This window comes from Dermacentor variabilis, chromosome 11 (genome assembly GCF_050947875.1).
Source record: "Dermacentor variabilis isolate Ectoservices chromosome 11, ASM5094787v1, whole genome shotgun sequence".
NCBI classification, from domain to species: domain Eukaryota; kingdom Metazoa; phylum Arthropoda; class Arachnida; order Ixodida; family Ixodidae; genus Dermacentor; species Dermacentor variabilis.
The window spans coordinates 8,527,897-8,545,193 of record NC_134578.1 but is presented as its reverse complement, the minus strand read 5'-3'; the positions used below and the strand labels follow the sequence as shown (position 1 = coordinate 8,545,193).

Genomic DNA, 17,297 nt, shown 5'->3' with positions numbered 1-17,297 from the left:
AGAGAGAGAGAGAGAAACGCAAGTATAGGAAGGGCAGGGAGGTCAACCAGAAGAGCATCCGGTTTGCTATCCTACACTGGGGGTGGGGGAAAGGGGCATAGAAAGAGGAAAAGGGTGGAAAGTGAGCATTGAGTGCGTGTGGGCGGGACACTATTCATAGGGACACTATAAACGGTCTCGTAATCCGGTGCACTTCAAGTATTGCACTAATGCACGATTCGCTTTTCGTGCCAATGACGGGTGTGGCCACGGTCCGAGTATCTTCGACTCGTCGAACGGTCTTAAGTCCAGTCGGTGTAAAGTTTCCCGCTGAGAGAGGCGTTGTACATCGTAGCGGGGGCAGGTACACAATACGTGCTCGATGGCCTCCTCGCACCCACAGGAATCGCACATCGGGCTCTCGGCCATTCCCAAACGATAAGAGTATGAGTTCGTGAACGCTACTCCCAGCCACAAGCGGTACAGCAAGGTTGCTTCACGGCGGGAAAGGCTAGATGGCAGTTGTAGCCGTAGCGTGGGGTCCAGTTTATATAATCGACAATTGTAGGCACTTGAACTCCAGAGATCTTGCGACTTTTTGCGTGCATGTAGGCGAAGTTCCCTGGCAGCGTCCGTCCTCGCCAAAGGTATTGAACGCATCTGGGTATCTTCGTGGGCAGATCGGGCAGCCTTGTCAGCTAGGTTGTTGCCGACGATGCCACAGTGAGCAGGAATCCATTGAAATATGATGGTGTGCCCTCTTTCCAGAGCATGGTGGTGCGCTTCCCTGATGTCAGATGTCATCTGCTCGTAAGTTCTGTGACGAAATGCAGGCTTGATGCTGTGAAGGGCTGCCTTAGAATCACAAAATACGACCCATTTCTCTGTTGGCTCTTCGCTGACGTACATCATAGCTTCATGGAGAGCTGCAAGCTCTGCCGATGTAGATGTAGTCGTATGCGACAATTTGAATTTAACTGTAACCTTCTTGGCTGGAACGACGAATGCGGCAGTTGAGCTGGTACGGGAGGTCGAACCATCGGTATATATATGTATGTGGTCCTGATACGTCTGGTGCAGTAATAGGAGCGTAAGTTGCTTCAGAGCCGGTGATGGATGATCGGACTTTTTTGTAATTCCAGGAATAGCAAAATTCACTTGAGGCTGTCGTAGGCACCACAGGGGAGATGAAGGCTTCGTCGCCGGTGTAAAATATGACGGTATGCACTCTTTATGAGCGTTAATTACTCTTGAAAAGGTCGCTTGAGGTCTCTCGGCTGGTAGGGAGGCCAAATGATGGTCGGGGATCCTTGACAGATGGCGAATGTGCGCTCTGAGAGAGTCGACAGCTACGTGTGTCTGGTTCATATGGTCCCCAGCGATGGCAATCGTTGCGGCTGTTGACGTGCACCGAGGCGGCCCTAAACACATGCGTAGGGCTTGACCTTGTATGCTCTCCAAAGCGCGAAAGTTCGTCTTGCATGCATTTGACAACACTAGTAGACTGTAGCGTAGGAGTCCGAGAAACAGTACCCTGTAGAGCTGCATCATAGAACGGACTGGTGTACCCCAGTTTTTCCCGCAGAGAAATTTAAAGATCTGAGCAATGGCAACTGATTTCTTCTTTGGATGGACGCAGTGGGGGCTCCACGAGAGGTTGCGCTTAATGATTACACCCATAAAGCGATGTGTCTTAGCATAGGATACAGCTTGACCATTGATTGAAACAGGATACGATGTCAATAATTTGCGCGTAAAGCCAACCAATGCGCACTTTTCAGTAGACACGCTGAGGCCTTGTTCTCGGAGATAAGACGCCGTCATGGTTGCCGTCTGCTGAAGCCTGGCTCGTACCTGAGGGCGAGTGACCGCAGACGCCCAGATGCAAATGTCGTCGGCGTATATTGAGACGTGAACTGACTGCGGTAGGTACTCCGCTAGTCCTACCAAGACGAGGTTGAATAGAATGGGGCTCAGCATCCTACCTTGCGGCACACCACGGCAGGTGTAATGTTCCGAAGTTGGGCCGTCTTCAGTCTGTAAGAAAAAGCACCTCTCAGTCAAATAGTCCCGAATCCATTGATACATCCGGCCACCAACTCCAACAGCCTCAAGTGAGTTCAGTATGGCCTCATGGGCGACGTTGTCGTATGCTCCTTTTATATCTAGAAAAAGTGCCACTGATAGGCGCTTGAGGCTTTTTTGATTTTGGACCCAAGTTACGATGTCAATGACGTTCTCAATGGACGAGCGACCTCGATGAAAGCCTGTCATGGCGTCCGGATAGATGTTGAATCGCTCTAGGTACCATTCCAAGCGAGCAAGAATCATTCTTTCCATCACTTTACCGACGCAGGTCGAAAGCGCAATCGGACGATATGATGAGAGCTCAAGCGGAGACTTTCCAGGTTTCAGAATGGGGATCAAGCGGCTCGTTTTCCATTGTCTAGGAATGGCGCCGTTCTGCTAAGACTCATTGTAGTAGCTGAGCAGCTCATCACGTGCGTCATGGCCAAGGTGGCATAGGGCAGCATACGTGATGCCATCAGGTCCTGGTGACGAAGAACGCCTGCAGGTCGCCAACGCAGCATCGAGCTCTTCGAGTGAAAAGAGCACGTTCATTTCTGGTACACGTGTCTCAGGGATGTCATTCAATGCTGCGTCAGTAATGATGGCCACGGACCCAGCAACCCGTGCACAGAACTCTTCAGCCGCTTGAAGTTCCGAGCGGAGTTGGTAGAGGGCCAGAGCAGCAAAGGGCTTCCTTTGATGCGGAGATGAGCGAAGGCCCTTAACCGTTCGCCATATGTGCGAGAGCGATTTTCGGGGATCAAGCGACTGACAGAAAGTTTTCATCCCTTGTCTTCCAATTTATCCATATAACGCTGGACTTTCTTCTGTATGCGTCGTTAAGCCCTCAGATCCAAGACTCACTTCGTACGCCGATACCTCCTCTCCGCCTGTCGGCGTGCCGCACGCAGCCTCTCCAGTTCCATATCCAAGTATGTTCGCCTTGCTGACTTTGTGAGCGAGCAGATGGATGTTTTCAATGCCTCTGCGATTGCATCTTCGATAGTGTGTGGAAGGCCTTCCCGACATGCGTCATCCATATCCTTCTTAAACTTTGTCCAATCAACTGTGCGCAAGACAGTCGAGGAACGTTGCTCAACTCCTCTAATCTTTATGTATGTTGGAATATGGTCGCTTCCATGCGTTTCAATGTCCCTAAAGCAGTGGATGCTCGGGACAAAGCGCCGTGACACCAAAGTTAAGTTCAAGCAGCTGCTATAGGTCGTGCATCGCAAAAAGTAGGGCTGATGTCATTCACACAGCACAAATCATGGTCGGCAGCAAAGGAGGCGATTTTAGTGCTTCCCCATAGCTGGTGATGCGCGTTGAAGTCACCTGTGATAACCCAGGGCCCATTGTTCATCAGTAATATTTTCTTGAGTCGTTCGCCGTCAAAATGACTCGCTGGGGATATGTAGGCTCCAATTAGTGTAAATGACACATCCTTCTTTTGGATATTCAGGCAGACATATTGGTTGTCGTCATGAGGCTCTACCGCATTAGCGACATATGTAAAGACCGTGCGGATGTAGATGATTACTTTCGTGCTCGCACCACATGTGGACGAGACGAAAGATTCGTAACCGGACAGTCTGAGTAGAGTTGGTGTATTTGGTTCGCAAATGACCAGTATGGGGAAGCGATTTGTAAAAATGAATTGGCGAAAGTCTGCTATACCCCTGACATTCCACTGAAAGATCGACGCACCTTTAACATCAGTGTGGAAGGGGACTATGGTTCGAGCATGATGCTTAAACGATGCTAGCAAGCACTGGATTTAGTGCATCCAGTATTAGCAGAGCAGTTCGAGCTGCTGGTGGTTGCAGCTTGTTCAGTATTATACGTATTGTATTAATTAGCGATTGCAGCATATCAGCCACCTGTCTGTCTTGGTCGCATAAATCACTGACAGTAGACGTCGGGGGTTGTCCAGCAAAATTTTGCTGTGATTCTGTCGGTGGATGCTGTCGTTTCGGTAGAGCCGGCCAAAATTCGGCAGATGTGGTCTTCTCAGTGGCCTTGTTCTTCGAGGTCCTTTCCACAGAGTCTAGCCTGGGTGGTAGAGGAGCAGGTGGTGTTGTAGGAAGTGGCATACGCGTCGCAGAGACAACACCCTTCCTTGAGGAGCGCCGGCGACGGCAACGTCGCTTCCTGATTTTATCGACGGCTTCGCGATGAGATGAATGATCTCTCGCCATCTCTTTCAAGATAGCCATCTCCTTCTTAATATGCGGGCATTTCTTCGATGAAGCTTCGTGTGACCCTCCGCAGTTTGAACACTTCAGTACAGTCGCGCCACATTTATCTGCAGCGTGTGGCTCGGCGCAACGGGGGCATGCTGCCTGATTTTCGCAGACGCTGCTCACGTGCCCCAGTTTCATGCATTTGCGGCACTGAAGAGGTTTCGCAATGAAAGGCCGCACTGCATGTCTGAAGTGTCCCACCTTAACATGCGAGGGTATATATTTACCCTTGAATGCAATCTTCACGCAGCGTGAACTGCCTAGCCGCTTAACATCAACAATGACCTCATCATTGGCTGGCTTGATAAGAATCGGCAAGTCGTTATTAAGGATGGCGACGTCTACGTCGTAGATAACGCCGGTGACTACGTCAGATCCCAGAGGGATGTTAGAGCGCACCTGAATGCCATCGATGTCCGTCACGCTGCGTAGAGTGGTCAGAGCAGGTACATGCTGGACATCAACCGCCAGTAGATTTTTTCGGGTGTTGACTCGAATGTCTGATATTTCATTTGGCACCAGGGCATCCAGTAACATCGACACAGATTGCCTGTTGAGTAGCTTCACGTTGACGGTGGGAAGCAGGGGCACAAATATGATGGTATAGGCGTCCGGCTGCTTCGTGTGTCTTACTGTTTGCGTGCTTGACGATGAGGACGTCCTGGTGTTTCTTCTCTTCGCTCTGCGGTTCTGCACCAGCTGGAATTCGTCATCGCAAGTGTCCTCACTGCTGAGAGAGTAGACATAGGTGTCCTCGCTGTCGCTGTCGCTCTGCTGACCGATCCGCTTCCTGGAGCCGGCCGCCGCTGACGCCGCCGTCGCCGGCAGACGTGCGGGGTCGTCCACTTCCATCACGACCGAGCAGGGAGCGAGGACCAGCGGATGAACTTAGATTTTCACAGAAATAAACTGGAGCTAGAAAGAACAACGCTGTATCAAAAGACACTTCGTCGTCGTCCGTCTTTGTACAAATAAGGAAGCATGTGAAAGCATTAAGGAAGCTATTAGTCCAGATAGCTCATTTGCCGCGCTGCATTTGTGCACTATGCCTGTTTCAGAATACCCTAAACATGGCTCAACCACGGCCTTAGTTTAATAGGGTGAGCGAAGTTAGCCCTCTGAAACACGTTGCAGCAACGCAGAAAAAGCTGGAGGCAAAAATTTTGTGTGGCTCTGCTTTCGCAAACACGAGAGACCAGCGGAGCTGCAGGGGAAAGCCAGTAAAGTAGTGCCAAACCGCACACAAGACACACGAGCGTTGGCAACGCTTCCCTACGGCGTCTGCGATACAGGTGGCCAATGCCACAGAAGGCGCGCCGCGTTTGTCTACACTCTGTACGGTGCGGCGGGCGAGGAGGACATGGAGGCACCAGGCTATCAGCCACCGGAAAATAGCGCCCCTCCTCGCTCGCCTGACACCCCTGCCTCGCGTGCCACAGGAGAGGGCATGCATCCGGGCCGCGTTCCTCACTCGCGTGCGCGCTGCTCCTTCGCTATGATCCACCCATTCTCGTCGCTTTGCTATGCTGCGCGATGCTATTTTTTATACTTTGCTTTCACTCCTATCTCGGCTCTCTCTACCTCAGCTTGGCGAAGCTGCGGGCGCAAAGAGAAGCCCAGCGAGGTTCTAACAGTTCCATTGTAAATGTTTCTACCGACGCACGTACCTGTACTAGGAGGTCGTCAGAGTAGTCCGCCGTTGGCACACATTGCACAACGCTCCGAAGCTCGGTCACCTGAAAAGGCAGGCCAAGTCTATCGTCTTGTAAAACAATGACAGTGCTTGTTCCGAGCTGATTTATGTGCTCTGCAAGATGAAGTGCTTTCCCAATAGCTACCCCGGTAATTGGTCAGCTTACTGTCCAATGCCTGGAAGTTTCCTCAGGTAAACATACCGCGTAATACTCTGCCGCATATTTGAAATCACCGTGAAAAGACAACTGCGACAGGAACAGAGGAACACAGGACGAGCGCTGCTGCTGCTGATGGTGATGAACCTCTGTCATGGCTCGCACCCACGAGGGTGATAGGCCAATAATCTGGTGGCAGGACGAGTGCACTGCCATTACTTCCTCTGCCGTCACCGGTTTCGTTTTGTTTCACTTGGCACGCATTCTTTTACTCTAATAGATTACCTGTTATCTGGTCTAGGCATTGCGTGTCCTGTTAATTTTGGCGCTCTTCTCGTGACTGTTTGTATGAGTGGTGAAAAATTCGCTTTGGACTAAGCCTAACTTAATGAAAATTCGGCAGAACACATATCAGGATGAATGTCGACGTTAGTGAGATTAGCATTGAAACAGTGTTGCGACCCACCGTATTGCTGCTGCCGAAACGAGTTAAGTATGACTCTTTGAGCCACGTATGCAGCTGGATTTCTTTCTCGCGCTTCCAACTGAACACGCTGCGCCATCTAGTGACGCCGCCGTAAAGTTTGCGGGCAGAGCTCGCATGTATATTCAGACAACATTGAGTACATATGACGTGGATTCGACTTTTTGCAGCTCCAGAGCAATTTCTAGCAAGTTTTTGTCATTGAAGAGCAGCAAATATGCAGTGGCATCTGCCATGTGACCCAAGTTAGCTTCAAATAGGTGAAGATCGTCACGTAGCCTGTGACACATACCAGTGAACCCAGTTGGCGTAACAGACGTTCGCTGAACAATGTTACATTCTCAGTAACACAAGTTAGCTTCAAAAATGTTCACAGAAGATGACAAATACTCAGTGGCTTAAGCGACACAAGTTTGGGTGACGGTTGGTTTCGAACCCTGTCCCCTCAGCACGGGAGTCGGATGCTGTGCGAATGTGACCATAAGCTACCCAGCAAGACAAGTGGTCGGGATAATGGTTAGATAGACAGACAATCAGATCGTCCTCTGAAAGTGCTTGAAGTTCCCAATGATTCAGCGATTCCCATACGGGAATATGCAACTTCGCGAACGGCCGAATCTCAGCTGAGGCGCCAAACATACGCAGAAAAGGCAAACCAACAAGGGAAGACAGATGCGTCCAAATCCTATGGATACCAGCCCACAACACCGACTAAACGAGAGAGGGGCAACCTTAACGCTGCGACGAACGTAAACCCCTCGTCAGGGCCCTCCGAGATATGGGAATGGGAAGACAGAATGACCAGGTTCAACGACGTCACCAACCAATACAAGATGCAAAGATGCACTTATCCACCACCCCAATCACAACTCACTAGATTGCAAGCTGTCCAGTGGCGACAATTACACACCGAATCATACAGAAACCCGATACTAATGCACGCTATTTATCAAACATATACACAACCGATAAATGCAAAGTGTGTGGCCCCAGATTCACGTTAGAACACATGCTATGGGAATGCTAGGAACTAGTACAGGACAATGCGAGCGCCGCCTCCATCAACAGCCTCCGCGTGCGATGGGAAGCCGCGCTGCTCAGCTCGAACCAGGAAGACCAACTCTGGGCACTCGAGCGGGCCGAGGAAGCCGCCGACAGGCAAGAACTCTTGGACGTAACCTCGGTCGTTGCCCCAGCCCACTAACTCGTCGGACGCGAATGGTTCTGATTCGAAATAAAGTTTTCTCACCGTCAATGAATGCTAAGCGCATTAAAATAAATATGCAGCAATAGCCTCCGTTCACCCATTTCTCTTAATTTCTAGTGGGAGATAAACTTGGCCGTTTGCTCTCTAATTCTACATTGCAGTGTTCTTGTTTCCTAGAGCAACCTAACATTCTGATTTCCACGTAATGTTGACTGCAGCCATGGTACAAAAAGATGAAACGTACATTCTGTATATTCATGTATCTAGGTTTTTGATGTATATTATTTGCATAAACTCAATTTTAACCAGCTTTTGCAAAGCAGCTTCCCGTGACGCCTTTGCGGCAGATTTTCTACTCTATACCGTGAACTAAAATTTCGGCCCATCGCGTGACTTCTGACGATCCTGCGCGGCCCCTAATGCTTAAGGCTACCGTTTAGGTTTTGTTCGAGTTTGGGGGAAGGGGGGGGGGGAAGGTCTTGGCTGCTGGGCTGCTTCGCCAACCATAGTACAAAAGTTTTCTCGCTATGAGCTCGTGCAAGGTTGTTTCATGCAAAGAGGTCGGTTAATATACCAGTCGGAACGTGTGGGCATGCGGCCTCCAAACATTGTTGCCGCTGCCGTTCCGTTTGCCTAAAGAAAAAGCACTAAACTTACCGTGGGCCTTTGCGCCTGTTTTGACGTCACGTTATTTGGGAAACTATTCGCGAATAAAGAGGTTCGGTGCCGCCGTGACGTCACATAAATTAGTGGTGTGTCTTAGAAGAGGACAATAACAGTCAAGTTCACGCGTTAGTTGCACTGGCGCTTGGGCACGAGCACGCCTCACGCGGCAAATACTAGCCAGTACTTGTTCCAACGCCTGAGCTCCTGTCTGCTGATAAGTTCCTTATTCTTTGTATTTAATAAATCGTCGGCAGCCACAAACCGTTGTGCAGACGCAAGAATTAGCAGAAGTTATGAGTGGATGCTTCTATGGAAATACTCTTGGTTTGACAGCAGTATATTTGCCGGTGCACTGTTAAAGAGCTACCAACTATTATGTTCCCTTTCCTACAGTTTACTTCCTCCATGGTGCTTTCAGTAGGCTAAACTGGCCAATGTTGTTGATGGTGATCACGACAGGTGCTACGTACGGCGTTCCTCATGCGGTGCACCTCGACTGGTGGCACCAAGATGCTGAACCAGTGGAGGGTAAAGAAGAAGAAGAAGAACAGCCTGACGCGGAACGGCAGCTCGGCCACGGTGGTGTAGTAGGCGGAGGCGCAGAGCAGAAACACGCTGTAGGCGTAGGCGTACAGCAGGCTCGGGCCCAGCATGAAACTGACCATGTCGGCTAAGTTCTTCACCAGGGACAGTTGGGCGCGCACGTGGTCCACCAGGAGCACCTTACTGCGTGACACATGTAATTGCGTGCTGGACAGAGTTGATTGCTTCAGAGAATCCGCGTTATGACAAGATGCAGAGGTACAATGGCGCCGCGGTCAAGTTCCCCGAGGGGAAAAAGAAATAAACTCAAATGGAGCGAATTTTCTCAGAAGGCAAGAGTATTAGACGAGGTTAAATTTTCAAAGGTGAACTCAGGTGCGTGGGTGAGATGACGGGGCATAAACTTAGGAAGCCTAGTAACCACGGACAGAACAGTACCACGGCTTGGCATACATATTTCTCACTTTACAACGTTATTATAGAAAACCCTGTCGATAAATGGGTATGGTTTACAGGAGACGCAGCTGCAGTGGGGTACGTGAAATGTCTTGTGCGTGCTGCGTATAGGTACAAGAGACAATTGACAATCTAGAGAATTGACGTAATCCAATAGACAAGTGACATCTATTCACGCATTACAATGCTTGCATGCTTAAGTTGTGGCACAGCTAGTACGGGTCCTACGGCTCAATTTTGCGATCGTGTTCACTCATTATTCGCACTGGCCCGTATGTTTTGCACGGGGTGTTTGGGCAGGGTAAAGAAACGACTTCCCTCGATTTTGTGACTTTGCAAACTGAGAATCTCCATCAGAACACTATTCGGACAAGCGAAACATATATGAAGAAATTACAGCGAAGATGACGATTATATACACCACCTGACTGACCTTAAAACAACCCTAGCAGAAAGAAACTATCCACAAGTTGCTCTCGATAGAGCTTATGATGTCCTGTCAAGATTGGAGAGGCAGTCGGAATTTGTCAAAAAACAGCCTGCACGAGAATCTGGCATGCCACCAGCCTGTATAACAAAGCATTCTGATGTCTAACCTAACCTAAAGGACATCCTACGAAGATATCACCCACTATTATCAAGTACCGAACGTCTGAGAAAAGCGTTCCCGGATGTACCAAGGGTTTTTTGTCTCCGCAACAGAAACTTGAAAGACATGTTAGTGCACTCAAAAGACAGCCAACATCATTTTTTGCCCCAGGTGCAATACTTGCACGAACCTTCAAAGTGACATTAAAATTAAAAGCACGGGGAACAGTTATACACACGAAGCCAAAACTAGCTTTACTTGTACAAGTTCAGATGTGATTTATATGCTTGAAGCTTCCTTCGGTAAGAAAGAATATATCGGTGAAACGGGGCAATCTATGAAAGCCAGGTTATTCGGACATTGCGTGCACACAGCTAAATAGGTTCCCAAAGCCGTCGGCGAGAATTTCAACCAACCACGTGATAATTTTGATAAACTTAATGTTAACGTCATTTTCCCCGGAAAGCTTTGTTCTTACAAAATATTTTCGTCAAAAGCCAGTACTTACACTTCTAGTGCGAATCGATCGAACTAACAGTGTCAAAGTACTAGTACAATGGTGCAATTAAGTCACTTGCATAGCCAGATTATCATTTGTACTAACTAGGAAATGCGGTGCCATCTAGGTTTGCACGTCAAATCCATGTCACACGCCTCGGGCGATGGACCCCTGGCAGCCTAGCCCCGGGCACCAATATCAATAACCGTTGGACAAATAAAGTTTATTCCTATCCTATCCTCCATCTTAAAGTGAAATTTCCGTTCTGAACGCGAAAGAAAATACAGAGAATCATACCTTGTCCAGAAAAAACATATTTCAACCTACAGGCATAAATGTTTCAAAGGGAGCTTTTAGATTCTATTTCCTATGCTAAATTCCAAGCTATAGGCAACAACACTTAGCAATTTACATTTTGGCTGCTTAGTGCCTTTTCCCTCCCGTTCTTTTTACCTTTATTTGTATATTTATTCTATATCAGTAATAATTTTTCACGAGCAGCGTTTTCTGCCTCTCCTTTTATTATCTCTTCCAGAGAGACGATAGCCCACTGACTTCCAGCGAAGCAGATACTGGAGGGGTGCTGTGCACACAGCCATTGACAGTGCCCCACTGTTGTCAGTTCTACACCCCCGCCGCTAACACACCTTCGGTCGTTGCCTCGCTAACCCACCTTACCCCCACTCCCCTTTAGGAAAATCTTATTTATATATACTCTTCCGAGGAAAGCATATGCTCCCTTGAAAAAGACAAGTCCACTTGGCAAAACTTCGGCTCCGGCTTTTAACTTGTTCTCGTTTTGCTCATAATCTCCGTCAGAGTAACACGTAGTAAATGACACAATGCGTAAGTAGTATAGCAGTGCCTTCATGCACATATAAAAATGTAATTGCTTGGAAATTTAGAATAACATAGCCTAATAGACACCCCATATGAACGTCTGAAGCTACATGCGTTACGATTAGACAAATCCATGTATTATCCATCGCTCCAGTAGTAGCTGAGCAACCGTTGCGGCAGGGTTGCCTCAAGTAAATTTTGTAGCAGACTATATGGTTTGTAAGACAGGAGCGCCGAAGCACAGCCTAGCGAGCGGTGAGATCAGTTTTAAAAGGAGGTATCATTGCGCGATGACAAAAGCCATACCTCTTTTATAGACGAGCTGTCAAAACGCTCAAGCGCACGAGCGGTGCCTTTGTGCTAACGGATGATTTCGAGAAAATGTGGAAGATAATGCAGCACAACTTTTCCAAACATAGCATTTTCCTACGCACTTAACTACTGTACATTTCAGTTACGAAAGGGGCCGGTAACTTGGAAATGATCTTATTAAGTGGAACTGGCATGTGACATGGATTTGGCGTGCAGAACTAGATGACGCCGCATTTCTTAGTACAAATGATAATCTGGCCATGCAAGTGACTTGCACCTTTGTACTAGCACTTTGACACTGTTAGTTCGATCGATCCGCACTAGAGGTGTAAGTACTGGCTTTTGACGAAAATATCTTGTAAGAACAAGAATTTCCGGGGTAAATGACGACCAGATCGTTGCAAATTATCTATTGATCTGCGAAAGAGTGCTAATTTGGGTTGGCTGGTACGAGCTATCAATAGTTAGAGTAGGAGCATGTCATATTGACCGCTAATGAAAGACGCAAACAGAAAAAAAAGTCGCAGTTTCGCCTGAAAGGTGAAGCATCGATTGCGACAGCAAATTAGTGGATAGCTATACGAAACAAGGGTAGTAATTTTATTGGCCGTACAAACTTGTTAACATAGGCACTTTAACTAAATTAAGAAGCATGGTGTCACACGCGCACTAGGAAACATGAACACATCTCAACAGATGACCCACTAGAACTCGCTGTCAAAACGCTGGCGTGAGGACGTGCGGCAGCAGCAGCGAGCGAAGTTACATTCGTGCTGTCCATCGCTTCATCGAAAAAGACAGCACGTACAAAGCTAGGAGCCGCCGACGCATCGAAACTCTGCCTCTAACGCAGATCGCTCTCAAGATACGGCCGGGTGACCACGGGCACCCGCCGCATGCGGAGTTGCAGCCGGAGTAGAATGCCGACCCCCTTCTCTGCCCTCCCTCCGGTACCTCGTGACGTTGGGTACCTCGCACAAGACGGGAGATGGCGCGCTTCGTGTTTGTTTACGTCTCTATCGTGCAGACGACATTGAGCCTTCAAACACCTTCAAACGGACGTACAGCGCTGGCGCGCGGCGACGGTGTTATCGCCCTTGGACTTCATACGGAAACTAATGGCGACGCCGACATCGGAAATGCGCTTGGAGTGTCTGTAAGATTGATATCGCAATAAAATAAATATACAGAACGGCGACACGGGCGGTAACTTTCAACTGATTTATTCTCGGCAACACGTAGCAATATATAAAGGAATATGCACGGGACTGGACTGTAGGCTTTAAGTTGTCCAAAAAGTTTACTATATGCTTTACACCTTTCCTCACCACCGTCACCGATCATGCGCCTTTTTGTTCCCTCTTTCTTTACCTGTTCCCCTTCGCCCAACGCAAAGTAGCTGGTTAGAGGAATATACCTCAAGCCGACCTCTCCGCATTTGGTGTCATTAAACCTTTCTCTCTCTGTGCACAGAACGCATCAACAAGTCCACTCATCAGCCTAGTGGGGCAACCACTTATCAAAAAGCTATGTCAAATGGAAACCGCCTAATTGAGGTATCACTAACATAGCCTTGGCCTTTCTTTGTTATAGGATATGCCTCCATCAGTTTGCGTGTAGTCTGGTCCAGGCTTCTCCCCAGAATCCTTTTCTCGTGGAAACGTGGTTCGCCGGCGCAGTCTTTGAAGTTCGCAAGCAAGGTCTGCTAATTCGTCTTTACCTTTTGTACATGTTCCCTGGCTCGATTATTCAGGCACCGCTCCGTCTGCCTTATGTAAGACTTGGGAAAACATGGGGCAGGTGGGAGATGTCTTTTACAGGCATCTTATGTAGATTGCATGAGCATCGATATAAGATAAAAAACTAGCTTTCCGGTCTTATAAGTGCGCATTGTAAGGCGCACAACTGCATTCCAGATTTTGATAGAACGTGTCTTTTAAACAGAGCTGATGATCAATTGACTAGGGAGATATTGGAAGCGCTTGAGATCAAGAAGCGTGATGATGATTGTATCTGTGAAGCCTCAGTTTTTCTTTTGACAAAGGAACTGGCGTATCTTGGGAGCGACACATAGAAGTTATTTTGTATCGTGGATTCCTTGCACGGTGCAGATGACGGCCCTGTTTCTTTTTGTTGTTTTGATCCTTGACAGCTGCTATATATTCCTACGTCAAGAAATAAAGCACTCAGTTGTTAGTGGGCCTACGTGCCTCGTGTCTCCTTCCTTCGTCTGTTGTTTTATTTGGTGCCTTCTTTGTAATCATGCATAACCAACTCGCCCACCAGCACGTGCTCAGTACCCTACTGTGGGGGACGGAGGAAAGAGGCAATAGAAATATGAGATAGAGAGAGGAAAGGGAAAAGGAGGAAAGCCGCTTTGAGCTCGCACACGCTCCCGGAGGGCCTGAGCGAGTCAAAGGCGTTCACATAGACCAGTCGCGCTAAATAAAGATAAAAGTGCCTTCACAGCTTTGTGGGTCGTCGAGCGATGGTGACGGTACAGACAACGGGATCGTCTCGTCGTCCCTATGCGATAGATAATCTTTGTCTTCCCGACTGAAATCGATGACGGCGAAGCCCGGGTGGAGGTCGGAGTTGGAGCGAAAGGTTCAGTTAGTGCAGCCTGTTGCGCCTTATATTTGGGGTATTCCACTCTGCTAAAGCGAGCTCGCACGCCAGGTGATGAAGCTGCTTTGCAGCGTCTGTCCTGGAGAGGAATGCAAACGCTATGTTGTTCTTGACGGGAGCTTCTTATTCAACAACAGAAGAGGCTGGGCCTGTGGCCTGGTTGTCCCTGAGGAAGTCAACAATACCGTCAGAGCTTTTAGTAAAAAAAGGAGTCGGGTATAAGAAGTGGTTTTAAACACTTTAATATTAGGCGGCTAACTTGAACCTACCACGTTCCACGCTCGCTAGCAATCCTCCTGAACAGATTACCGGGCTTGTGTGTCTTCGCAGTAAAGAAAACACTTAGCGCTGTGCCCGAAGTGTTACTAATTTTCCTAACAAGTCTATCCAGATTAGAGGACTTTCACGTTCTTACAATCCTGCTCTTTACTCTGGCTTCAGTTTCTAATAGGTTTAAAATTATTCATATTTAAAACAGCGCAAAAAACACGGACAAGGGAGACCTCAGATGCTTCAACGCCAAACGCACCCTTCAGCAGCACTACAAGTCACCCCTTCTTGTCTGCTTCTAAAATTACAAGAACAACATCTTTACAAAAGGTCAAAGTCCTATGTATGGCGGATAAAATCCGATCAGAAGGCAGCCTAGAAACGCTCTTGCCAAGACAGTCAACAACGTCCAACAGGCACCAGTCATGCTAATCCTGCGGAGCCTTCTTCACCACTGGTCTGTTCAGAGCAGCCGGTTCATGGGGAGGAACTTTATGCTCGACGCTGTATTTTGGTCTTTTCCTCAAGCAAGGCGATGACATCTTCTGGGATGCTTGCATTACCCAACACAAGCGGCTTACTTGCTTTTTCCTGACATGTCGTTGTACCATTCTGGTACAACGACATGTCAGAAAATGACCATCTAAGAAAATGACCATCCATGTGTTTCCAGTAGTACTTCGTCGAGCGATTAGAAGCACGACTAGCAGACTTCAGATCCTTTTCGGTGTGCCATTCTGTGTTTCTGACAAAGGATGTGATGCGAAGCCAGTCATTGAGCTGTTTAACTTGCCGGCGCAACTCGGCGCGAAGAATTTTTCGTAGGCGTTTAATGTTGCTTAAGGTAATGTATAGCGCGAATAGGCATGTCGCATAGGCATGCCGCATGCATGTCGCATAGACGCTTAAGGCCATGCGTGCTGGTAGTATTTCCCTCGGGCACAGAAGGAGTTGGTGTCATATGACTCCTCCCAGTCAAAGATTGTAAAACAGGGAATAGTTATGGTTTATTTAGAATCTAACTCTCCACGAGGTCGCGCGCACAGGGTAGAGATTGCATTTGATAAACAGATTTCCCGCCTTAAGACGGCAACGTTCCCTGACTCAATAATAACACCAGTAGTGGAAACCTTCTTGCAGATGGTAAATAGTTCTAGGAGCAAAGCAAAGTTGAGGAGGGCCAGGATTGTCTTAAGAGCTAAAGTGGTACCTGATGTTAACTTGGTTACCCACAACCTAACGAATGTGGAAGGCAAGTATGGCATCACTCCTGTCTTTTCAGTGTATATTAAGCAGGCGCTGCTCGGCCCTCGCACTTCCAGTGAACCTAAACGAAGGCACAGCTGTGGTAAGAAGCATGTCAAGCCGTACGCCAAATGCTATGTAGGAGATGTGTATAACATCCCCCTGACGTGTGCAGCTCCTTAGACATGGCATTCGTGTCCAGAAGTCTTCTACCCTCAACAACCCGGTGCACACATCTGGAGACGCATAGTAGCGACCACATAAGTACATATGTACAACTGCAATGGTTCCTTCAAGCTCCTTCACCTCGTATTCGTTTTAATAGCTAGCGACCTTATCAGACATTGGTGGACAACACTTGCTCACACCATTCTTCGCCGCCTGATCTAGAACGTATTATTACCACAGCTCTTCATGAGACGACAAAATTCATACTAATATCGGCACCTAGAAGCTCCATCGAAATCGGGTATGAAAAACTAGGAGCTGTACGTCACCGGGCCGAGAGGAAATAGCGAAGAACGAAATCTACCTCAGAGCGTACTATCTGTCGTCGAGCTCAACGATATGTCCGTCGGCACCTTGACAAACTGGGCACTAAGCGCTGGAGAGGATTTTGTACTTCCATTGATCCTCTCAAACCACTCTGTAAAATATTAAAGGTAATGCGCAGCATAAGATTTCCCCCTCTAGAAAAGTACCCATTCCGGACTCTGGCAGTGGAACAATGTAGAAGCGAGGTGGAAGTTGCAGATGACTACTGGAAAATGATTGTGGCTGTAGCTTCTGGTCAACATTCAACAATCGACCGACAAGCCCCACCATCCACATACCACTGTGTTCCCAGTATGTTAACAATGCAAGAATTAGGCGCTGCGCTGGCTTCATCTTGAAGATCATCAGCGGCTGGACCAGATGGCATCACATATGCTTGGCTGCCTCAAAGTATTTGCAGCAACGAAGTCTACAATTGGTACCTGCGAAGTGTGCGGCCCTTGCTTTTACCCGCAAGGCGATGCACCGCTACCAGATTACGATTAACGGCGCAGCCATACCGTATGTAACGCACCACAGATTTCTAGGACTGATGATTGAGCGAACCTTGTCCTGGTCGAAGCAAGTGTCGATGCTTAAGTCCAGATTAAGTAGGTTCATACACATGCTTAAATATATAGCCGGCATGAAGTGGGGTACATCAGAGAGATCATTGCTCCAGCTATACGAATCATTTTTCGTATAGGCTGCCTAGGATACAGTTTACCGATTATTACAAACATTCGCCCCTCCTGCCTACGTACACTGGAAGGCTTACAAGCTCAGGCACTGAGAACATGTCTTGGTCTGCATCGCTGCACTTCGACAAAGGGCGTGATTGCGAAAGCACGTGTACCTCCTATAGACGCTTATCTGTCATGC

The 17,297-nt window shown here is 48.1% G+C and overlaps 1 protein-coding gene across 1 annotated transcript in view; it reads right to left on the bottom strand.

Annotated features, from left to right (window-relative positions):
• The window catches only part of LOC142564943 (uncharacterized), a 39,936-nt gene that overhangs the window by 5,005 nt on the left and 17,634 nt on the right, over positions 1-17,297 (bottom strand). Inside the window, exons 3-4 of the mRNA XM_075676158.1 lie at positions 8,970-9,225; positions 5,960-6,028 (exon numbers count right to left, since the gene is read on the bottom strand). Coding sequence (XP_075532273.1) covers positions 5,960-6,028; positions 8,970-9,225 — 325 coding nt within the window. The remainder of the gene's footprint in view (positions 1-5,959; positions 6,029-8,969; positions 9,226-17,297) is intronic.